Raw genomic sequence first — 26,118 nt, 5'->3', positions numbered from 1 at the left:
GTAAATTTAAAAACTTAAGACATTTTAGCTCACATATTTCACTTCTTATTTTTGCTTATTTAACTCACAGGAATAGGAGACAGCTTTGGGAAATAGGAGACTTTGAGTTCCTCAGAGATATACCGAAACAAAATGTGTCAATCGTTGTGAAACTTAGGTCTCCATTTTCTTTTATTTTTTTAAAGTAATTTCTGTTCTTTACAATGTGTTATCACATGCACACACACATGTGCGTGCACCTGCACACGCACACACGCACACACGCGCGCGCACGCACACACACGCGCGTGCACACACACACGCGACTTGAGATGGACAGAGAAAGAAGGATAACCTTCAAACACAAGGGATTTTTTTTACAAAGTTCAAAATAGATTACATTTATGTGCTTTTTAGTCATTACACAACATACAGACATGATTCATTTAATGATTTATGCTCCCCAAATGGTTAAACAATGAGGATTTTCTATGAAAGAGTATACGTAAAAGCTTTTACTTTAGAAGCAAAGTACTGTTTCCTGCAAAACCCAACCTCAGGCATACATCTCGTGTTTACATATATTCCTTAAGAATACTACAGTAGCAGTGCATAAGTTCATTCTGTAAAAAGATCTGGAAGATGATTTTCAAGAGACTCAATGCATTGTGCTCTCAGATAAAAATCCTAAGTCAAAAGATCAGATACTATAACAATAACAGTTAAAACTGCATATATATGTTAGAGATCAGAAGAGGCTATAAAGAAATGTACATAGTTGTGCTTTGGGGACTTTTTTTGGTAAAGTTGTTTTAATAATAAATACAAACTTAAAAAATGTCTCAGTGACTGATAAAAAATAGACACAGATATTCAGGAGTTTTTGTACTTGGCTTAGAGTTTAAAGGTGAAAAATCATCTCCACATAAACCACCTGGCATTGGTAGTCCCCATCTGGGCCAGTAGCTTACAGTCAGGCAAAGGGCTGGGGAGAAAAGATAGAGTGATTTTTCCTCCTATTAGCATAAAGCATTATGCCTACCTTCCTTCAGAATTCTTAGACCAAACAGAATGGTCACCCTGCTTCTTGGTGGCTGGACCACAACCTATCCTGTAGTTCACCAGATGAATTAAATATGTCCTGTCTTCTGTGAGACCCTAAGATAAACATGATCCCTCAGTACTTTATGCTTTTTCATTTTTTTACCTTCTACACATTAACTGTAAAACTCTTATTTTTAGAAACACCATGGCGCCTGTATATAATGATAGAGGACAAGGCATAATTTATATAGTAACATTGATGTTCGTGGCTAGGAAATAAATATAATTTCATTTTCAGGCTGGTCAGTTTGCTCTTTTAGGCCTTTAACTTTGAAGGATACGTGACCTCAACAATCAAAGTGAATTAGAAAAAAGATGAGAAAATAACAAATGTCTTAATTAAAGTCTTTTGCACGGTCGGCTTAGATATAAAAAGAATTTCTTCAAAAAATTTCCTAAGTGTCACTCAGAAGCTTCCTTGCTGTCTGTAACATAATGTGCTGGAGTCCTTGGAATAAAATTATAGAGGAATTTAAAATATATATTATACATTTGCAATGATTGTAAATCAATCAATAGTTTGTAGCATGTTAATGGGGTGAAATAAAGATAAAAGGCAGTCCACATTCATATTTTCAAGATAAATCTACTTCAGAAGTCAAGTGAATTCCTTGCTCATGTTCTAAGTATAGCCATTGTGATAAGACCTGAAAGAAAAAATTGGAGAACAGTTAAGGACATGCATTTTACAAAACCTTCCATTCAATAAATAATTGTTTGCACCTCAGTGAGCAAATAAAACACAGCACATAGGCAGGCACTCTACCAAGAACTCAAAATCAACTTGAATTTAGCTGATACTATACAGAAGGAATCCAATTTACAGCAATAGGCAGTCATTGGATAGATTTAATGCAATCACTAAATTAGCCGTAGCTAATTTTTTAACCATCAAATATATCTCTCGTTTTATCCAGTCAGACAACTATAATAATAGCAGACATGGCATTTTAAAGTGTCAGTAAAGCCTGCTAATTTCATCAACAAAAACAATGCAAGCCTGTTTGTATCCCAGGGCCCTAGGGCCACAAAGAGACAGAAGCATAGTATTTCTGCTTAGCCTGTTTCTTTTGAAGAGACTCCATACACAAAACCATAAAAAAATTTAATAATATAAGAATATCCTCCGTCCTAAATGAGAGGTTTTTAAAAAGTGAGTGACAAAGTACAGAGAAGGAAAATAATCACATAGGACTGGAGCAGTCAGAGAAGATGCCCCAAAAGGTCAAGCTAAAGTAAGCCTAAAAGATGGACAGGAAAGATATAGAACAGTATGATGGGCAGGCACTTCAGGTGAGCGAATGGCAAGAACAAGGGCATGGAGGTAGGACCGGGGCTACAGATGAGCTTTGTGGGGATCAATAAATAATCTAACGCACTCTAATCAAGAAGTTACATAGGGAAGCAGCTAGACAAGAGTAACTCAGAGAGGACTCAGAGTGTGGAGTCTTCAATGCCGAACTATGGAGTTATACTTCATTCTACGGATTATGGGGAATCACTGAAGGTTGTTGAGTAGGGAGTGGTGGTGGTGAAATCAACACAGAATGGAAATCAACCTGACAGTAATGTGATGGATGATTTGCGGGGGGAGATAATGGGGGTAAAGGGGAGGAATAGGAATAGGAGGGACACAGACAGAAGTCGGAGACAACTTAGAAGACAATTTGGAAATTTTATAAAAGGGAGCACACCAAGGAATTCTGAGAGAGAATACTGAAAAGAGTTGGCACCTCAGAAGAGGTGAGAGGAGACGATGAGGAGAGTCATTCATCACCAGAACCCTAATCCTTGACACATGGTAGGTACTGAATGAATGTTTGTTCATTTGAACTAATTAACTATAAGGTTTCAAGCCAGGATGACTGAAAGAATGATTCAACAGGAAACAAGGGAACTGGTTTAAAGAGAAAGGGTCACAACATTAAACAAGGCTTCCCTGTTCATCTTTATCACTGTATGCGCTTTGTATGTTTCCCTAGGATCAATTCCTAGAAGTAAAAATGCTGTATCATGGAATGTATGCATTTTACATTTTATACATGTTTTATACCACTGTAAATCAGCAAAAGGAAAATAACTGAAAAATACAGTATTAGGTACTAGATAAACAAGCTGAAAAGAACTAAATGTGAGCCAACAATTAAATCTTAAAATGCGCTTTATCTCAACGTGCTTTTGAAGCAATCTGTTTTTCTTAAAAAAAGAAAAATCAAGCCACCACCATCATCCTACACACACATAAAGACCGCCACTACCACCTCCAGGCCATAAAAACTGCCTACACAGGGAGGGACAGAATAGGGGTGGGGCAACGGGAAGTACCAACTATTGGGTGTAAGATAGGCTCAAGGATGTATCGTACAACACAGGGGATAGAGCCAATATTTTGTAATAACTGTAAATGGAAAGTAACCTTTAAAAACTGTATTAAAATTTTAAATAACTTTTTTAAAAAGAGAATCAACTGTAATCAGTACACCTCAGGCAAGCCATTTAGAGATTCTGGGCCTTGATTCAGGTTAGGAATCCTTGGCTTACTGAAGTTTAATGTGAGTGTTTCCATAATTCTCATGTTTTTACAAATGTATTTTGCAGGTATTTAGGACACAGTTTAGTCCAGAAGAGATTTTTTGAAGAAAGAATGGAATAAATAAAAGAACAATGTATTATTCTTTTCAAGAAAATAAATTGCCTACACATATGCCCCAATGCACCTTTAAAACACTTACCTAAGATATAAGCAGCCACTAATTTTTGATTGACACTTAAGTGGAGGTAGAGAGGCACCAGCGATTCCACATCCCCCAGCGTGGGAAGCATCAGAGCTGCAATACACACCACTCCCAGGAAGACAGTTAGTAAACTAGGTCCTGAGGAGACAGTTCTGTTTTCTGTAAAAAGATAAAAATCCCTGAGCTCGCTTCTATTTCTTTTTTTTTGTTGTTTGCGGTACACGGGCCTCTCACTGTTGTGGCCTCGCCCGTTGCGGAGCACAGGCTCCGGACACGCAGGCTCAGCGGCCATGGCTCACAGGCCCAGCCGCTCCGCGGCATGTGAGATCTTCCCGGACCCGGGCACGAACCCATGTCCCCTGCATTGGCAGGCGAACTCTCAACCTCTGTGCCACCAGGGAAGCCCCCTGAGCTTGCTTCTAAAAACAACTTAAGACAAAAGTTCATTCACACAGACTGGCCATCACTCACCAGGATTCTGGTTTTGCCTAACTTCTCTGATTCTTTCCCCATCTAATTCTTTCCCCATCATTCCCATTTCGTGGGGCCTGATCTGTTGGACTTATCTGGAAGCCCATTACAGGATGGAATGTGAGGTAGTGAGTTCCTACTGAAGAGAACAGTGGTCATCATCCTTTCCCCACTACCCCACCGGAATTCGTAGAAAGTGTTCAAGCATGTATTATCTGTGCAGAGAATGGGCTAAAAATAGATAGAAATTGAAGTTCTGGCATTTTCTTCCCATACCCCCAATGCACTGCTTGTGTGTACTCCATTTTGGAGCCCACTGCAGTAGAGCTCCACTACCTTCTGGGAGTATCTTTGGTAGGTCTCGAGACAGGTTGGTCCTAATACCTGCAGCATCCTGCTATCATTTTTGAAGGTGTTAAGGCGGCAAAACGTTCTACTTTAATGTTATTAAAGCTGCCTATGAAAATTCTTGCCCTCCACTCTACCCCCATTTATAGCATAGAAGTAAGAAAGCAGCAGAAACAATGTCAGGCAAATATTATGCTAAATGAAATAAATCCATCACAGAAGGACAAATACTGCATGATTCCGTTTATATGAGGAATCTAAAATAGTCAAAGTCATAGAATCAGAGAGCAGAATGGTGGTTACCAAGGGCTGGGCTGCTAATCAATGGGCATAAAAATCTCAATTATACAAGATGAATAAGTTCTAGAGATCAGCTGTACGGCATTGTGCCTATAGTTACCAATATTATATTGTACACGAACATTTGTTAAAAGAGCAGATATCTTGTTGTATTCTTACCGCAATAAAATAAAATTTAAAAATATTTATTATTGGCCTGCTATTCTACAGTTCTGGTTGTATGTGTACAATATTCATACCCATATTTTTAAGAAACCCACCAGCATTTTCTGTCTTACGGCTTTTCCCACTACCCTTCCTTTCATTAAAAGGAATAGCCAACAGCAACACAATCTTTGTGTTTTATTAATGAAATAATGCTGTTCATTTTATTATTAGATGCAGCTTTTCTAAATTATTAATACCATAGCTGTTGTGTGAAGTTTAATTGAGCCTCACCAAAGACAGATAGGTGAAAACAAATTCAAATTTTATAGTGATTATTGCTTGAGATGAAACAATAGCATAAATGCCTAAAAACAAGTCTATCTTTTGCTAGCGAATGTAGTACTTTATATTTATATTTGTTGCAAAGGTAAGTTTTCAAGGAAAATATTTATCACGACTACACTGTTCAATGCAAACCCACAGTAAAGATTATTTCAAGGAATTTTTACTATTTAGAGAAATTCCAAAAACATTCACATAAATGCTTGACATTTTTCAAAGTGGAAAGTTTTTCTGATACTACAGGGTTGTAAAAATTTTAGAGATATAGAAAACATAAAGGTTCCTCTGTAATCCCATCCTCCTAGAGATAACACTGTTAACAGCTTGGTATAGATCCTTTCAGATTTTATAAATGCCCATATAAACATGTAAAATGATTTTTTTACTTAAATGAGACCATACTATACATACTGTTCTATAACTTTTTTTCTCTCACTTGGAATATATATTTGAACCTCTTTCTATGTCCATATATAACTATCTACCATTCTATCAAATCCTTGTAAATGTCTGCCTGACATTCCATCTTATGAATATTCGTAATTTAATCAATCCCCTAAATGACTTTTAGGTCATTTTCAATTCTTTATTATTATAAACCATAATAAAGAACGTAGTTTTCTTAAGCCAGAGAGCACTGGCTCAAACCTGGCATAGACACAGCAGTTCATTAATAATGTAATTAAGACGAACCCTCTAAGATTCAGCTGAATCTTTTTAAAATAACTTTTTAATGACCTGGGCTTTGGTATTTTCTGAAAGTATGCTTTGTGGGTTTCTCTTCAATTTCTGTTAAATGAAAAAAAAGAATATATACATATATATTTTTTTCTGTTAAAAAAAGAATATATATATAATTGTATTTATGCACATAGACGAGGTCTAGAAAGTAACATGGAACACATGTAAGCAGATCTGTCAAGTGTGTGGGATTATAGGTGCTGGTTACTTTTTTAAATTTGTTACTACTATATGTCTCTTTATATAATACATAACTTGAGAAGAAATTTCTCATTTGTACTGCCTTTCACCACATTTTAAAATCTAAATCTTTCACGATACAGCCGCCAACGATTTTTCCAGCTAAACTCACAGAGAGACCCTCACAATCTTGTGGTACCTGCGGGGAGCGGGGAGCTCTACTGTGTGCTGCCGCCCTTGCTCTAGACAGCAGCAGCCGTGGAAACCTTGTAAGACAAAGAAAACCAACCCAGCTGCCCCTACCAGCTGAGAAGTCCAGCCTTCCTAGTGAGGCCCGCGCACATATTTCCTGTGTAACTACTGTATGCCAGGCACTGTGCTGAACAAGTGATGAACTTGATGAACAAGACAAATAAGGTGTCTGCTTTCCTTGAGCTTCCTGACCAGGATGGCTTAGAGAGGTGTGTGGTGGTTTTTTTTTTCCCCAAAACAGAGACCACCATGTGCTATGCCAATATCACCTATTCTATTCATCTACCTACTCCAATTTTACCATTAGAAGAATTCTCTAATGTACTTCAGATACAAAGGTTCGTTATAAAAATAAAATAATAAAATGCTCAATTAATACACATTTGTATTTTAGGATGATTTTCGCTTGAATTCTAACAATTTAAAAATAAAAGAATATATATATATATATATATATATATATATATATATATATGAAACAGTAAACTTTTAACCCTTATTATTCTTCGGCATTAAATCAGTCTGTTAAATACCAAAATGATCTGTAACGACCACTTTACTTTAAATTATAAAATTAACACCCAAAACCAAATGCTCAAATGGCCTTTCTTGTTCTACAGGAGGCATTTTAAAAGAGGAATCTTGCATTTCATATCTATTTATAAGTCAACTTCACAGTATTGATTGGACATCAAAGTGACATTTGACAGAGATTCTCTTTCAGCTTCGAAACATGAAAAACTGGTCCTGTCGGTTAATAATAGTTGCTGAGAAGAAAACAATCTACTAGTTACTACCTAGTTCCTAGTCTTGGTATCACCAGAGAATCTGGGCACTCCTTGCACGGAATGAGAAGACACTTGGCTCCAGTAAATCAAAGGGGCATTACTCCCTGTCTTGTCGAGATAAACGTTCTAAGATGAACAAACTGATAGGGATCTATGAATTAATGTAATGACAACTAGATGGTTTTTAATCCCTCATATATAATGTTGCAATTTCAAGGACAGCTGTTATCACATTCATATATCACGGTCAAAAAGTTTCCATGCTTTTCTATGGAAAATTTTATCTTCCTCTCCTTATAATAGGGTTGGAGGGAGATAATGAGAAGTTCAGAGGGAGGCGGAATGACGTCCAAGAGTTGACTATGAGGATCGTGTCGATGTTGAAAGAATATATCATAACACTCCTGAATATCTAAGCTGGAAGGAAATGAGGAATGGAGAGGGATTCAATTAATAGCCCACAGGGGATATTATAATCTACTTAGTTTAATTAACTTCAACTTTAATGAGATTTTTTTTTCAAAATAATATGAACAGTGCACCAAACTTGGCCTATTGCCAAACACAATCTCTCTCCTTCTTCGAATTAATTAAATGAGAAAGGATATAGGAAAGTCACAGAAACAAAAGTATAGAATTGCCAAATTGTGCTAGCATTATAAAGCACAGGGCCTGCAGTCTCAGGTTTTATAGATTGAAAAGGCTCTGGCAACGACTGCCCTCTCCTTATAACCTCATCTAGCGGGAGCTCTTCTCTCCGCTGAAAGGCCAGCTCTAGGCCTCTTGTTCGATTCTAGGTACCTGATCTCTTCATTCACTTTTGAAGTAGTCGACTAGGTTTAGAGCGGCAGGTTATTGTTCTAGTAATTATTCTTTGCTCCCTGATTCTCTTAAAGTAAGAAATGTGTAAGACCTCAAAAGGGCTTTAAAAACAATCCAGACTACCTGGTTGAAACGACTGCTCAAAAAATAAACTTTCAGTTAAATGTTCCTTTATTCTTTTTTCCTCTTCTTCCTTTTGTTGTTCTTTTGCCGACGGGAGAAGAGTAGCCACGACCTCTTTCCTTCCTAAAGCCTTCCTCTGGCTTTGCTCGGAAACTTGGAGACGGAATTTGTCTATTACACCATAGTGACAGGATCGAACATCTCTATGACGAATCACACTGGAAACATTAAAAAAGAACAAATGCTGTTTAGGTTTCTGGGGGCCTGTCAAGCAGAATTCAGCAAGAAATTTCATACATATTAACTGACTATAACCAAATACTCAAATACAGAAATTTGCTAGTGATACTTTAAAAAAAAAACACAGTATAACCCAAAAAGAAATGGGTAATTCTGAAATATTTGATGAATAAGAGTCATCTTCAGAATAATAAGTAAAGAAAAGTAAAAGAATGATAGGTAAAGAAAAGAATGATAGGTAAAGAAAATTCCTTTTAGCAATGACATTCTTTTCCTGGCTATCTGTGTACAGCAATATTCACTAAACAGGATATGTGAAATTGTTTCTTCCCCACAAAAGTCTCATAAATTCCTATTGCCACTTATTTATTGTTCAAGTAACAAAATAACGAACCTCTCCCTACACTTAAAATTGAAGTCCATGCACAAAGGCAAAAATAAGCAATTGAATAAGTAGGTAACACAGTAAGACCAATGCAACAGAAGGCTTACAATGCATTTCTGTATTTCTCTGAAAAGAGTATATAAAGTACTATAAATTCTATGCAAGTTATCTGCAGTGCCATTTATTTTACTTCATTCTTAATAGAGAACACAGAACAACTGAGTCAAAGATAAAACATTGATTAGGCAAGAGACTATATTTCTTTGCAATAGTCCGTGCTTATTACGTACTGAACGAAAATCAAAAGAAATGTGCAAAAACACGTCCTCAAAGATACATCATTTTATGGCTCTGAGATGATGAAAATGTATGCAAGAGAAAAGATTTCTGCTTCTCATTCTCAACGGAAGATTTAAACAAATACAGTTTACTTGGTAGCTTAAATTAAGGGCTGGTCATTGGATCCATCTGGTCACCACTAGTTCTAAAGTGAAAATTAAATATGAACAGCTTGAACAAACAATCATTTATCTGACACTCTAAGATGAAGTTATCTGGAAGAGCTCAGATAACCTCTTACAGATGAGTAGTTATACACTCGCTTCCTGTTTGTATAGACTAACTTTCAGTTTTATTAGCTGAATCATTTCAGATGAATTTATATGACCATTGTTCTGAGAGCATAGTATTATTAGTTCCACAAATGACACTATAACAGCAAGATGTTCCAAAGAGGGCTAAATTCCCTCTTATAGCTAGAGAAATCTAAAGGAATAAGTTAGAACTTTGCCTCCATAAATCTCCCTGCTATGAATAAAAGCACAACGAGGAAGTGTTCGTGGAAATATTAACACACACATCAGCTCCAACATAATGAATTATTATTCGGCCAACCTGTTTAGACTTTCTTAGAAACTTCTTAAAAAGTATGTTGCGGGACAAACTCTCAGCAAAAATTCAAAATATAATGAAGGCCTATGTGGGAGCAGCTTCAAGAAAAGATCTTTTCCAAGTTAAACACATAAATATTAACACACTGAAAACATGTTACCAGGAAGTAGTTGTGACTTACATATCCACACAACACTGAGGCTTTACTGCACCTGCAGCGTCAGCGACAACATACTTATTTGGAGTAGTACACAAAACTGAAAGAAAAAGTCACAATGGCCATTAGTGTTTTTTAAAAAATTAGTTTCTACAAGTCAAAAATTAGTAGGGAGTAGTTAAAATCCAGAAAATACACCTAGGAGACTCACCTTTGAACTTTAAGGCAAACTCATAGGGATTATACAGCGTCAACACTTGCTTATGTGTTGACTGGTCATCTGCATAAAATAGCAGCTCTGTGGGAAACACAAAGACAGGAAGATTTCCTTCCACTAACTCTGGCTGCCTTTTTTGTTGATGCATTGGCACTGAATCCCCCTTGCTGCGGCTTCAGTTTTTACAGTCTCAAATCTATTTGGGGCTTTTCTTAAAATCAGTTAAAAACTCCAAAGCATTTTGGCAATCTGGAAAGAGAAGAGAAAAAGCAAACTGAGTGATACCTGTAATCATGAGCCAGCTCTGACTAGCATGGTTAGCATGCATTATAACAGTCCCCAAATCATTTAAACATGCCTTTTGACTCTTACGCTTGGCTTACTTATACAGCTTCTACCAAACTATGCAAAGAAACTTACACTTGCTCCTTTCACATTCAGGATATCAACCTATGATAAAGAAGGCTTCCTACTTAAAATTAATCACCCTCAAAAAGGTGAGATCAAAAGGATGTCACTCATTTAAAACCTCAGATTAAAAAAAAAACGTTTTGTCACAACTGATTTTATGTGAGCCAATCAGAATTCTTAAAGATGAAAAAAATAAATAAAACAAAGTAAGCTTCCATGATTTACAAAGGAAAAACACGAGACTCACTTTTTTAACATTTATTTCAACAATGCTTTAGTTAGTGCCTTCTGGCAGCATGGGTGGAAGAGTTCTCTTAATCGTTTTTTCTACCAAAACCCAAGACAAGGAAAAATGTCTTGAAAAGAAGACGCATATCCAAACTTGCTAAGCAGTCCTTGGAGTTTTCCATGAAAATTCAAAGTCAGTAAGCAGGCCTCGGCATGCAAGTGGCACGGTGCCTCCCCTCCTACATCAAGTACACACACTTCATGAGAGCTATTTTCTTCCAACTTCAGAGACCTTTTTGGATTCCTTCTGGGGTTGTTGAATATGTTCCAGAGAGTTGTAGCCTGTGTGATAAGTAATGTTTCTGTATTTGTCTCCTAATCTAATTTTGATCAACAACATTCTTATTTAGCTAGCGCCCTAAGTGTGGCTTTTTAAAATAAAATGAGAAAGCTAAAACATACAGTCACAGAAAATGTCTGATTTTCACCCTGTAGATCACACCTATAAAATACAGTAGGCCAAAATCCATTTAATACTTTGCACTCAGGTTCTCATACACTCAGAAATATAACGAATGATTACATAGTTTGGTTGTTTTTTATTATTATTATTGTGTTATGACTGCTTTGCAATGTTGTGTTAGTTTCTGCTGTACCATTGTTTGGGTTTTTTTTGTTTGTTTGTTTCGTTTTCTTTGCGGTTCGCGGGCCTCTCACTGCTGTGGCCTCCCCCGTTGCAGAGCACAGGCTCCGGACGCGCAGGCTCAGCGGCCATGGCTCATGGGCCCAGCCGCTCCGCGGCATGTGGGATCTTCCCGGACCGGGGCATGAACCCGTGTCCCCTGCCTCGGCAGGTGGACTCTCAACCACCGCGCCACCAGGGAAGCCCCATCGTTTGGTTTTTACCAGCTATCGGGGCTCAGATTCTGATTGAGGCCTTGCCCACTTTTATCAAATAGGATACTGTATAATCATGTATGCAAATTTTTATTCTTTTCTCTCAGCTGAACATTATAGGCCAGGAACTATGTCAAGAGCTGCACAGAGATACAAAAATGAATAATGCACAGGCCCTGCCCTCCAGAAACTCTGCCCTCCAGAAACTCAAGTATAATTGAGGAGACAAAATAAATATTTAAGCTACCTTTATTATAATGCATACCGTTGTATATAAAGCGCTAGGGAATTAGAAGACTGCATGAATAATTCTACCTGGAAGAGAGGCCAGGAGACAACATTTGGGGTGGCCCTTAAAGAAAAGAAGGATACGAGCTTCTGTGTTGGGGGAAGTAGGTAGGGAGGGCATTGAGACCTGGGGATCAGCATAAGGGAAGACACAGGAATGTGAAGGTAAGGGAGAACCTTGGTAAGCTCATCATCCACAGGCTGCCCCAGGTTCCACTTTCTCTTTGTATACTTTATAGCATGCATGTAGCCCATAACAGTGTTAGGTTGTTTTTTGTTTTTTAGGTTTTTATGACTAAGCTGAAAGCACCTATAGACATATTTATTAGTAATAATATTTTATATTTGTTTAATTCACAACAGATTACAAATTCTTTATTAATTACATATACTGAATGAACTGATCTATGTAAAGCCTTTAGCATTTGTTATAGGCAAGGCGCTGTTCTAAGTATTTGTTGTCATTACTAAATTAGGAAGAGACCAAGGTAGATAAAAAAATGCCAACAGGCCTCTCCTAGACCAGTATTCTTTCCACTATACCAAACTAACTGGCCATTTCAATAAAATAAAACTAAGGTTATTCTAAAAAGCATATGGTTAAATCATTTTAATTCTGAGTTTTTATTTGCCATGAATTTCTTCTCTTTCCTAAGAGCCATACATATTTCTATTTGGATAATGTCCTCTCAGAAGTTTGGCATGTTATTTTTTTCAATAGAAAATGATAAGCTCTACAATTACTTTCTTAGTAAGCTTGGCTGCCAGGAATAGAACATCCAAATTTGGCATCACTAAATAATATTCAACATCTTATTCTAAAACTCAGTTAGAGTGAGAATTTAGCTTATGATAAAAGGTGACAGCTCAGGCTTCCCTGGTGGCACAGTGGTTAAAAATCCGCCTGCCAATACAGGGGACACGGGTTTGATCCCTGGTCCGGGAAGATCCCACACGCCGCGGAGCAGCTAAGCCCGTGCTCCACAACTACTGAGCCTGCGCTCTAGACCCCGTGAGCCACAACTACTGAGCCCACGTGCCGCAACTACTGAAGCCCGCGCACCTAGAGCCCGTGCTCCGCAACGAGAGAAGCCACTGCAATGAGAAGCCCACGCACTGCACCGACGAGTAGCCCCCGCTCGCCACAACTAGAGAAAGCTCGTGCGCAGCAACGAAGACCCAACGCAGCCAAATATAAATTTTAAAAAGATTTTTTTTAAAAAGGTGGCATCTCTAATTCATGGAAGATAGTTCAGTCAATAAATGTTGATAAAACCAGGTATCCATCTAGAAACACAATTGAGTTTATCCCTCACTCCTTATAAAATTCCAGAATTTTATTATGGTAAATTCCAAATGGATCAAAGCTTTAAATGTATAAAAAAAACAAAAGCATAAAAGCACTAGAAATCATGGAAAATCTTTTTAATAATCTTAGGCTTTCTAACAACCAGGAACCAAAAACTATTAGTAAATTCAACTATATAAAAACTTTTAAAGTTCTGCATGGCAAAAAGTTTTATAAGTAAAGCCAAAAAAACATGTTCAATCATATCATAGGCAATGTCTAACTGCCCTACTATATATAGAGGACCTCCAAATCATTAAAAAAAGACAACTCAATATAAAAATGAGCAAACACTATAATATTTTATAGAAAAGGACATACAAATCGTTTTTAAACTTACAAAAGGATGTGTAAGCTCACTCACAAGAGAAATACAAACTAAAGCTATACTTGAAATACATGTTTTTACCTGTCAGATTGGCAAAAATCAAAAATTTGATAGTACATGGTGGGAGCAATCAGGCATGTTCTTACATTGCTGGCGGGGATATAAATATAAGTTGGTACAACCACTATACCTGCCAAAATTGAATGCACCTAACCCTCAGATCTAGACATTCTACTTCTAGGAATTTCTCAGGCATAAATATTCCCCTTGTGTGAAATCATATATGTGACAGGGCTTTTTTTTTTTTTTTTTTTTTTGCAGCACTGAGGATTAACAAAATAATTTACGTGAGGCACATAGAATGAAGCGTGGCATGCAGTAAGAGCTAGTTGTTGTCAATAGCAAAAGATTGGAAACGGCCCAACTGGCCATTAATAGGGGATTCATTAAGTAAAGTATGATATAGCCATTCGTTGGGATACCAGCTCTCTGTCAAGAAGAAAGAGGAAGCTCTTTGTGTGGTGTGGATATGGACTGATCTTCAAATGCAGTATTAAGTGAGAAAAGCAAGGTGCGATGCAGAGAGTAGGGTATGCTACCATTTGTGTAGAAAAGGAAGATAAAAGACTATGTAAACCTATTTTCTTGGGTATGGGTAAAATATCTTTGGAAGGACAGCCAGGGCTGCCCCTGGAAAGACAAACTGAATGGCTGGGGACAGGGGTGAGAGGGGAGTTTTCTCCTGATACCCTTTTAAATCTTTTGAGTTCTGAACCCCATGAAGACCTAATTCAAAACTAAAAAAAAAAAAAAAAGTTGACTCAAACAACAACTCTACTAGAGGCTAATTTGAAAAGGGTCTCAGGGGTTTTTTTAACTTTTATTTTTATTTTATTTTTTTGGCTGTGCCACATGGCATGCAGGATCTTAGTTCCCTGACCAGGGGTCGAACCCATGCCCCCTGCAGTGGAAGCACAGAGTGTTAACCACTGGACCACCAGGGAAGTTCCAAAAAGGTGCCAGTTTTGAAACATAAGAAGGAATTTAGAAACAATGTGTGAAAAATCTGTTGATTGCATTTTCCATTTATGATCTTTTAATAACATTGAAAACCTTAAACTATGTGTTAAATAGAATTATTTTTAATTATTTAAAATAATTTTATATGCAACAGAAACTCATTACAATGAGAAGAACCAAGATTTATTTAAGATGACTTGAAAACTTAGGAAAATGGAACACTTTCTTACAAAGGAGTATGAGATGGTTTATAAATCTGGCTGGGGAGTCAAAATTAAACACACAGAACAAGTGCTAAACTCTTGCTTCTAACCTCAGGAAGTTAGTTGGCATAGGTCAGAGTAGAAATTTTACTAGCTTTAAATGATGGCTTAGTAGAAATTCTTATTTTTGAATTTTGAAGCTTTCTCTTTATGAGTTGGATATTTTCCCATGAATTGTGAATAGGCTGTCTGTCCCCTAGTCACCATCTTAAAAGTGCTGAATCATTTTTGAGCAGTTTACTATCTCTTTTCGAATTTGTGTTCCCATTTCTCACTTATCTTGGCTACGATATAAATTGCCTCCCAAACTCCAACCAGAGGAGATTAGGGAGAAATTAGCACTAGGTCACCAGTGCAATATTACAGACTCTGCCAACAAACATGATGGAGCATGATACCTGCCTTTAATTGATGGTTTTCCGGAGACTAACACTTTCTCTTTGCTCTAGTCAATATTGCAAAATGATAGAGTGCAAAAATTCTGGGGAGAGATTATACACTAAGCTGGTAAAACCTCACTGTGAATCAGTTAATAAGGTTGCTTTCCAAAAGTCAAGCACACACAGAGTCAAAGGATGTCAGCTCCTAACCCTTCTTATTTTACCAACAAGGAAAACAGGCCCAGGATGGTTAAGGGTCTTACCCAAGGTTGCACAGGATATTGGTGGCAGAACTCTGGTCTCCAGAGTCGCACTTCCCTATACAATAATCATCTCCTCTGCGTCTCAGTTCAAAAACCCTGCTTCCCTAATGCTGATGGCAACACATGCCCTCATCTCTAGGAAATTCCCGCTTTTCCAGAAGAGAAGAGTTCTCAAAGGATGACCCAAAATTCAAGTCTTGATGCATGTGTTTCCTTTTCAGTTTTATCAAGAAAAAAAACTGAGAGACAATTTCACTTACTAAGTTGCGCACACTTTCTTTTCCTGATTGTGAAAGCAGAGCTATGGCTGTCAGTAACTATTCATTAGGGCGATAATAACCAAGGTTTATTTTATTCTTCCTCTCTGGACACCAAAATTTTACATATTCTTCAAAGCCTAGTACAAATGTCCCCTCTTTATGGCCTTCTGCTACTGCTCTGATCTACAAGCATTTCACTAATTTTATTACATTATTTTTTAATGTACTTACTGGATAGAGTGAATACATTGACATTTGTTTTGTGTGGACTAACTGTGACTCCCCAGATTTCAGTCATAATGCCGTATTGTTTTTCTGTGGGGTTTTTGTTTGTTTTGTTTTGTTTGTTTTGTTTTTTTGCATCCAAAGACTCAAGCTCAGCGTTAGGTACTTGGAAGATACTGAACTTAGCAGTTAACCTACAGGTATCCACTAATAAATATCTCCTGCATCAAGAAACATTCCCCTTCCCCATAGCTGAACACGCTTCATCCACAAAAGACAGGCAACCCATCCCAATTAGAGGAACAGTAACTCTATGGTGGCTGCTTGCCATGGGCTGCAGTAAGAGAACGGAGAGCATCGACACTCCCAGCTGCCTCTCTCCTCCTCCCTCCCTCCCATTTCCCTCTCTTCATCTCCACTGCCTCCCCGTGCCCAACTGGGCCAGCAGGGTTTAGAAATCTGAGGCTCTGACATACCCCTGACTTTACAGGGAGACAGAACCGCTGCGAGCTGGTGGTACAGGAGACTGCCTCATCCTTTTCCTCTGATCCCAAAGCACGGAAATGCAAACATGAATGAAATCTGAGCGAAAACCTTATGTGTGCACACCACCTTGTGACCAGTCTGCAAACTACTCTCCCACCAAAAAAAAAAGCCTCAACACACTGAAATCCTCACCCACACTTTCCACCATCAGTCCAGAGAGACCAATACCCCAAGTGTGATTATTTTCTCTGTCTTCGTCACTTTGGATGGACCAGAGGAAGGGAAAGATAAGGCTCTGAGATGAACAGGGGAGTTTCGAGATCTTTTATCCCCATAGATTCAAAACCTGGACTTAAAGAGCATAGAAACCCCTTGCAAACCATATAGTCATTTGCCCCCCACCCCCGCCCCGCCCTTATCTGGGGGAGAGGAGCCTGCAAGAAAAATGAAATAAGTGATCCTTGGGGATTCTTGTACCGAAGTAGTTCAAAGTTTGAAACAGTTAAGGATGATTTGAAGTACAGCCTCTCGCTGACACTAGGGACCCATCTGCTTGGCTACAGTGCACCAGCTACTTACTACCTGTGCCTGGCTCTTGTGTTTACTGATTAGGGCTCCCAGCTCCACCTTCAGGCCCAGCTCCCTTTTATCTGGGCACAGGGGCTATCTCTTTCCTCCATACTTGGTGCAGTCCTTGCCAATGGCCAACTGGATAGTAAACAGTGAAGAGCAATATGTTCTTTTGCTTTACTCTCACTGGTATTAAAACCTCTCTTTCCTTCCCATTTCATAAAGTCAGCTCTCCTCATCTCTGAGTTTCCAGTATCGTCTATTAGGCTTTTTAATGGCTGGTCTGTTCCTAAAATCGGCTCTTTCACAAGCGATGTTCTAATGTTCACGCTATATTTTTAAATGGTTCACTGCTCAATATTAGGCAATTTTGTTTTTATACAATTTCGAGGGGTTTTTGTATAATTTGATATCTTACTAATGAGATTGACTGCTACAAATGATATGTAGTGCTAGGCTATTACATATTTAAGATGTAAAACTTAAGTAGTGTACCTTTTAAGGTTTAAAAGAAATAAGGATGGGGCATCCCTGGCAGTCCAGTGGTTAGGGCTCTGAGCTTCTACAGCAGGGGACATGGGTTTAATACCTGCTTGGGGAACTAAGATCCCGCATGCCACGCAGCGTGACCAATAAATAAAGAAATAAAGAAATAAAAGAAATAAGGATGCTCTCCAATAATGCCTTTTTTAAAACATTTCTTTCAAACTAGTTCTTTCCAACCCTTGTTTTATACTATCCCAATGTCTTCAGTTATTTCATGATGTATGTGCAATTCTCAAAATCTATATTAACTCATTATATGAAATACATATGTTGCTACATAGAGCACTCTCAGAAGTTATAGAATCACAAATTATTTCAACAAACATTTACTGAGCACTTATTATATACCAGGCACTGTGCTAAAGAATATGGAGAAAAGATGAAATCATGGTCTCAGCCCTCCAAAATGAGTCTAGCAGGAAAAACGGATATACATAGTAATTAGGATAAGACGTGACAAATGTTAAAATGCTGATAGATACAAAACGCTCTGGGAGCATAAAGAAAGTGACAGTCTGCCTTAAATAGGGGTTTGCAGTAGGAGTGGAGGGAGACGGGGGTGAATTCCAAGGAAGAGTATGTGTGGAGGCATGAAAGGGACTCTTAAAATGAGCTTTGGCATTGCTTATGGTTAAAAAATAGCACGTATGGGGGAGCGGCAAGAGAGAAGGCTGGAAAGGTAAGCTGGAGGCAGATGGTGAAAATCTTGTAAGCCAAGTTTGAGAGTGTTTCTCAAAATGTCGTACCAGACTAGCAGCAGCAGCTTCACCTGGAAACTTGCTAGAAATGCAGATTCTTGGGTTCCCCCCAGACCTACTGAATCAGAAATTCTGTGGTTGGGGCCCAGCCATCTGTGTTTTAATAAGCCCTGCAAATGATTCTGATGCACTCTATGCTTTGAGAAGCACTGCTGCAGGCCAAGGGAAACCTCGGAAGGATTTGAAGCAGGGAATTGACTGGATATGATCTGACGTAGGAAACTGGTTGCCATTGACTAGTCAAGCAAAGGGCCTGACCCCAAAGTAGTTACAGTAAAAAATAAATAAATATTGAATGAATGTGGCATGGAGAGATGAGGGCCTACACTAAGGCAGGAGGAATGGAGAGGAAACAGATTTCAGAGATGTTTTTCAGGTGTCTCAAGTTCAATCAGGTGACTAGGGTATATCCATACAAATGTATAACCAAAATGGTTTTTATATAAAAGCAAGCTATAATTTTGTCAACTGTATCAGCTACTAAGTGTTTTAAGAAGTGGTCCACACAGACCCTAGAAAAAAGGGGAGGTTAAGAGCAATTTCTATGTGTTGCCACAGTGTCAAGACCAAAGGGTGCCCTGGCTTGTACATGAATCTCTGGTCTGCTTGGCAGTTCTACGTCTCCCTTTATTAATAAACTGGTATTCATATTACATAGAAATCTCTTGTGAGTTTGGTTAGTATGGATCAATCCCTGAGACTGACTAATAGTTTCTAGATGTGCTGGCAAAATGTAATTTTGAACCCTGAAAAGCTGAAAACCAGATACTGGTTCTGGTGATCTAATCAAGGTACTGTCAAGGTGAGACCCGGCTAGAGCTGTCTTTTTATTCAAATTTCATCATTGATCACATAGCCCACTTAATTCAGGAAGAAGTTGGAATGAGTGAAAGAATCAGACTTTGTACTATGCCCTGAAGATCAAGAAAGTCAGATGGAACTGTTATTTATAATGTTTAGCGGAGGCAATCTTCAATTCCCTGATAGAGGAGAGACAGGTACAGGTCAACCTATACGGTTAATTTACCTAATAAGAATTTTGCAGAATGCAGTTCCTATTTCTATTAGGATTCTGGGTACTTCTTGTTACTTGCTGCATGTTCCTTTTAGTTGATACCAACATCTTGCCTTATTTGACCAGCTTATTTTATCCAAGAATAGTGCCCAATCAAAAACTGCACCACTTTATGGAATCTGAGAGCTATTAGGGGCTCTGGAGATTAAAACAAAACTTTCATATTACACATGAGGAAATGGAGGGCCTCAAAGAGTAAATCACTTAATCTATTTATTGTAGGGCAAGATTCTCCAGAATGCTACAAGGTGGCAAAACAAGATTCAGAACACTAATAATCTAAGTTTCAGACAAGATTTTAAATTATTTTCCGTCTTAAACTTTTTAAAATCAGAAAAAGAATAACAAATTACTTCATTGGGCTATTAGAGGACTAGGAAGCTTTTCTTGCAGTTTCTTGTTTTCTGCTTTTCAGAAATTGGACTTATATGTAAAAGGTCCATGAGAAAAAAAATTGAAAATAAAAAATTTAGGAAAAAAATGTGCATGAACAATTTAAGGGGAGAAACATGCATTATGTTATAAACTAGTTGTTCTATTTTCTATCTTTGCCTATAACATGGTAACTCGGTACTGAATATTGTCCATTACGTTTAATTATATTCTATAAATAAAGGAAATCCAAATAAAGGGAATTCCAAATTTTCAAATATCCTGGTATTTGAGTAAACCTCTTATTTTGAGAGTTCTAGAAATGCTTCAGAATCTAGTTTAATCTCGAATCCTGTTTGGATATGTAGACGTGAACAACTTGAAAGGCACATTTGGCCCCGTTTCCTGTTTTCCAAACTTCCCACTGCTTTATAACCAAATATACGTGTAATCTAAAAGTTGGTGTCCACTCCCTATTTAATATCCTGTATATGATATTTTCTCGGCAGAGACTTCCCAGCACTTAGAGGAAACAAGTGGACAAGATTTTCACCATCAAGAATATATTAAATCCCATGTGCGCCCTGCCTGAAGAAGTAGATTTTCCCCTTTTTGTCTGGAATTCACATTAAGAACACAATGCATTCCAAAAGTACAGGACTGCTTTTTAGGCAAGATCCAAAGGACCCAATGTTTCAGGTTTCCGTCCTTCTCTTAGTTCCCTCAAAGGTAAAAAAAAAATCCGGGACCTTTTTCACTTAACATTTTCCCTCTCGCTCCCCGAAGTGAGGTCTTTTTGAGTCTACTGGGGCAGAAATGCTACTTCAATCCGGAGAGGACAGATGTCAGTTACTTTACCCAGAGGGGACACCACAGAGCACTGACGAAGGGCTGGAAGGCTGAGGAGGGAGTATCAAACGATCCATCCTAGGACTTCAGCTCCACCAGGCTGGGGCCCAGCCTTTCCAGCCCTCGTCCCCACACCGGCCGGCTCCATGTGAAACCGGTCATGTGAGCCTGTTTACAGCCCAGCAGCTGGTGCAACCATCAGGATCCGTGCGGAGGTCCAGGAAGGGGGAAGACACAGGCCACGTACCCCTTACATCCCCCGCCAATCATTTCAAGAAGGCGTTTGCTCTCACTCCCAGCCTTTCCACCCCGCTTTCATTGCCCTCCAGCCATCCCGGGACGCCTCGCTCCAGCCCCGCCGATTTCCTTCCAATTGCTCGCCGCGGGGACCGGCTGGACTGGAGGAAGGACGAGGACAGTGTCATCCCGAACAGGGATGTCGACCTCCCTCCCCCAGCCCTCCTCGAAACATCCGCCAAAGAGTTGTCCCTGGAGTCGCATCCCCGGGGCAACCGAACTCTGTCGGGCAGGCACCGGGAGGATCCAGAGCCAGCTGCCTCCGCCCGGGCAAAAGCGAAACACACACGCGCCAGCCCCATCCGGGGGCGGAGATCCGCGGGCGGCGGGGCAACTGACAGTCAGAGATGGGGCAGAAAGGACTCCATCTGCCTTCCCCCCACTTCCCACCCGCGTCCCGGCGCCACGGAGCCCGGCTGTCAGTCACAGAGCCAAGCTCGGGGTTTAGGTACAGCTCATTCTTTCCGCGGGGTCTCTTGGCAACGCAACTTCCACGTCTTCCCGAAGTCGGAGGAAATGGGTGACGGGACGGTGGGGGACTCTCACCTCGGCAACACCGGTTCCTCGGAAAGCAGCTGCGACTGCTCCCTCCAGTCCTTTGTCAGCATCTCTAGGCTGCACTGCCTGCTGGGATACCGGAGGACTCAAATGCCACCTCTCTCCGCCCAGGAGGATGAGCTGCGGTTGCGGGGTGGGTGGGAAGAGGGAGAAGAGGTGGAGTCGGAGGCGGGGCCGGATCCGGGGGCGGGGCTTCCTTACTGCCACCTGGCCTCTGGATTTCTCCCTGCTGTCTCTGACCTGCCCCTCCTCTCCCTTCCTGCCGCCCCTTGAAGAGAAAGGGGACTCTTACAGAAGGCCATCTCTCATTGCATTTGTTAGGCAGTGACCCTTGACTCCTCCCTCGTCCTATTCCCCTACACACACACACACACACACACACACACACACACACACACACACACACACGCAGAATGAGGACAGTGGCTAGTTGATTCTGCCTCTGAGATGTCTTATTAACCCCCTCTTTCTCCACGCCATCCTCAGTGCTACAGGCTCTGTTTAGGCCCCATGATTTTTTGCTTGGACTCTTGCAGTAGCCTCCCGATTGGACTCTCTCCTTCCACTCTTGTCTTTGTCTAAACCATCTCCCAGACAGCAATCAGAGAGATTTAAGATGTATACGTGACAAGTTACTCTTCTGCTTAAAACCTTTCACTGTCTCAGCAGTATCTACAACCCCTTAGCATTTTATATGAGGTCCTCTGCAACCCTTTTCTGATAACCCAACACCTGAGCCCATCAACTGGCCATCCATGGAAGACAGTGGGGCCTGGGACAATTCAACCAGCGCTGGCTGCCCAAAATACTCCCCCTTGAGAAGAGGCCACACTGTCAGTAATGCTCATAGGCCCCTTGAGTATCATTAAAGAGAATTTTCAGAATTAAATTTTAATCATGTCCATTAAGGAGAGTAAGGTACAGCCACTCCAGGTCCCCTCCCCACAAGTATAAGGCCCAAAGAATTTCCCCCAGTTGTCCCACCTGAGCAATGGGCTGCCAGTAGATCTCCCATGGGCTCAGGCTTCGGATGCCTTTGCTCACAGATTCCCACAGTTTATAATGCCCTTCTGTCTTTCAAGGCCCAGTAGAAATGTCACTACCTCCGGTAAACCCTCCAGGATCGTCCATGAGAACCATTAACTCCTGCACCACCATCACAGAATGTTACTTTTTCTGCTTTGCAATTCTTCCTGACTTAGGTAATCACTAGTCATGTATATGTCTTCCTTTCTCTCCTGCCTAGGCTAAGAATTTCTCAAAACCCACCCATAGCTGGCAGCAGAATGCCTGATTCAGAAGAGACATACAATTGGATGAAATGAATGAAATCCTTCAACTTCACTGCATCTGAAGCCCTAAGTAGGCCCAGAAAGAATGCTAGGCAAAACCTCATATAATCACCACCTTCCCTTCACTAGGACATCTCCATCTTGACCCAGCCACATGAAACACAAAGTGGTTAGTCAGCAGAGCATTGCAAAAGGACCAAAGCTTGTACTTCCCTTGCAAGTCAGACTGGTTTGTGGTACGATATGTGGTTGTGGAAGATATTGCTGGTATAGTTCACATGACAATCCAGTGTAGAAAGATTTCACGGTGCCATAGAAAATAACTGAGTTTCCAAATGCAGTTGTATCTCCTGCTTTTGGGAAGCTTCAGACTTCTATTTGCTTCAGGCTGCCCTTGGGCTCCATCCACATCCCTTCAGACCTTGTAAACTGTGTTATAAGGTATCCTTTTACAAAAGTAGGCGTCGTGCTTTGTGTTGTTCCCGCACCATTTAATGCATATTGTTTGCTCTCCAATTACATTACAAGATACACTCTGGCGCAGTTTCCTCATCCATAAAATGGGGACAAGAATCCTTGTCCTACCCAGTTTACTGGGCTGTTAGGAGGTTCTGATGTAGTAATATTTATAGTATATGTGAAAATGTAACTGTAGGATGCTTTTCCAGTGTAAGGTCTGTTTTATTATTACGTTTTTAAAACCTTTACACTCTACCACTTAGGTATGTGTGTTTGAGATTCCACATTAGAAATCAAAGCCTTTATTGTGAATCCCTGGGGATAATGCTTTAAATCATGGTTTCCCAAATTTGCCTGAAGAATTACCTGTAACTGTTGACTTAAAGAAAGACACACAATGTAAGAGTTGTGAGTTTAAGTTTTATTTGGGGTCTTGCTGAGGACTATAGCCCAGGAGGCAGCCATTCAGCTAGCTCTGAGGAAACTGCTCCAAAGAGGTAGGGGAGAAGCCAGTTTATCCACTTTCAGCTAGGAAATATGCACAGTCAAGCATACATTCTTGGTAAAAGATTATTGCTATTCACAAAGAACAGATACCTCAAGTCAATGATTTTAACTGTGCGTTCCTATGTATTAGAAGATGCAAGAATCTGGGGTCATTGAAATTCTTCCTGAGATATGCATCTAACTACCCATGGGGCCTGCTTGTCCAAAGCACAGAGTGCCTCCTCCTGTTTTTCATCCTGAATTCCACTCAGAGTACACTGTCCATCAGCAAATGCAGTGGGTTACAACTTAACCCTTGTAGAACTGGGTGGTGAGCAACGCTCTTTGTTCTTCTTTGTTCACAGAGCCCTTGTTAGAAACAGATTTCCATGATGTCCACAAAAGAAAGCCACGAATTCAGAACTATTCTGATATTCAGAGCTTGGACAATTTTCTAATCCCCTTTGCTATGCGCTTCAGGAAGTATCTTTTCTTCTAGTTCAGACCTCGCTGGGGCTTCAGCACATGTATGTCTGATTTGTGAGCCCAGCTGCATTAGCCTGTTCATTTTACAAAGCCTGCAACTTCATGAAGGTGTAGAAAACGAGCAGAGAATTTTAAGGAGAGTTGCCCATTTTCAGAGAGTAAATAGTCCCTGCTTTCATATATTATTTGTATCTAAAAAAAAAAAACAGATTTCCAGAACCTACCCAGACTTATTGAATAAAAATTTCCAGGTAAGATTCTGCTCCAACAATTCTAAAGTGTGGGCTTTTCTACACCACTGACCAACTGTCTGACACAGGCTGGGTGTCCTATAATTCAACTCCACTCTGGCACTGTCTACCCACAATTCAACTCCACTTTGACACGATCTAACTGGAGATAGTGTCATATCCCACAGGTTAAGGGCTCAGTCCCACAAGACTGCCCTCCACTTCAGATATCAATCACAAGTCCAGGTTATCACCTGTACTTCTGACCAATTGGCTGTAAATCAGGGGTCCCCGTGACCCCCTCCTTTGGGTTCAATCAATTTGCTAGAGCAGCTCACAGAACTCAGGACACCAGTTTCCTCACTAGATTACTGATTTATTACAAAGGATATTAAAGAATATGAACCAATGGCCAGATGAGGAGATACATAGGGCGAGGTCTTGAACAAAAGAGCTTCTGTCCTTGTGGAGTTTGGGGCCCGGCATGGTGGCACACGGAAGCATTCTGGTTCACCAACCTGAGGGCCCTCCAAACCCTGTCCTTTTGGGTTTTTACAGAGGCTTCATTACATAGGCATGATTGACTAAATTATTGGCCACTGGTGACTGATTCAACCTCCCGCCCCTCTCCCCTCTGGAGGTCCCCATCCTTAGGGGTTTTCCAGTAGTCACTGCATTAACATAAACTCAGATATGGTTGAAAGGGGTTTGTTATGAATATCCAGACACCTTTATTGCTCTCATCACTTTGGATATTTCAAGAGTTTTAGGAGCTCTGTGCCAGAAACGGGGAGGAAAACCAAATATATATTTCTTACTATAAATCACAATATCACACCAGGAGAAAAACAAGATCAACAGTATAATTAGGAATGATACCAGGTGATTGTAATCCTCAGAGAAACCTGGGAGACACTGCTCTTACCAGTTATTCACAGATCAGAATGAATTCATTTAGGATTCTTTCTGGGAAAGGCCTCTCAGATAAGGAGAAATCAAAACTGGAACAGATCCTGAGAGGAGGTTCCAGAAGGGCAGAAAAACTTCAGTTTGCGTCACAACTGTGCCCACAACTAGTAAAGCAAAACCTTCCCCTGGGTTTCCTTGTCCTTGCTCCAGGAGCCCAGAAACTGGCTTGAGGCTCTGTGGCTGGCAGCTAAGCTGATTTCCCAGTGGAAGCCCAAAACAGGAGCCGTTACTGTCTCCATCCAGTTGGTGATTTTCCAGGACTTTCTCAGTGCTCTGTGACCAAAACTCCCTTTAGACCGCTCTCTTCAGAGTTCCCCCATCTTCCCAAGCAGACCTCTTTCCCAGCAGTTAAACATGGTATTGTCACTGTTTTCCTGTTTGTCTCTCCGGTGGTGAGAGCTGGACTGGGTCTTAAACACCTTCGCACCCCCTGGGGTGTGGCACTGTGCCTGATGTATTGTCGGTGCTTCTGTTGTGCCGACCTATGAAATTGTTTAACGTCTGCTTCACCTGCTTGACTGGGAGCTCACCGAGGGGAGCCACAGTTCAACT

General features: G+C 40.1%; 1 protein-coding gene across 1 annotated transcript; it reads right to left on the bottom strand.

The window, feature by feature from the left end:
* Window positions 1-350: 350 nt before the first annotated feature.
* On the bottom strand, window positions 351-21,752 carry MOSPD1 (motile sperm domain containing 1). The gene is made up of 6 exons (XM_027092426.1): window positions 21,633-21,752; window positions 10,217-10,471; window positions 10,030-10,105; window positions 8,333-8,550; window positions 3,816-3,977; window positions 351-1,730 (listed from the first exon to the last, which is right to left on the bottom strand). Exons 2-6 carry the CDS (start codon window positions 10,368-10,370, stop codon window positions 1,699-1,701), a joined length of 642 nt encoding a protein of 213 aa, XP_026948227.1. The 5' UTR covers window positions 10,371-10,471; window positions 21,633-21,752; the 3' UTR covers window positions 351-1,698.
* Window positions 21,753-26,118: the final 4,366 nt, after the last annotated feature.

This window comes from Aethalodelphis obliquidens, unplaced genomic scaffold (genome assembly GCF_003676395.1).
Source record: "Aethalodelphis obliquidens isolate GAN/ISIS:26980383/991018 unplaced genomic scaffold, ASM367639v1 scaffold78, whole genome shotgun sequence".
Classification (NCBI taxonomy): domain Eukaryota; kingdom Metazoa; phylum Chordata; class Mammalia; order Artiodactyla; family Delphinidae; genus Aethalodelphis; species Aethalodelphis obliquidens.
The sequence above is the reverse complement of the archived record's forward strand: the minus strand, read 5'-3'. Positions and strand labels throughout refer to the sequence as shown.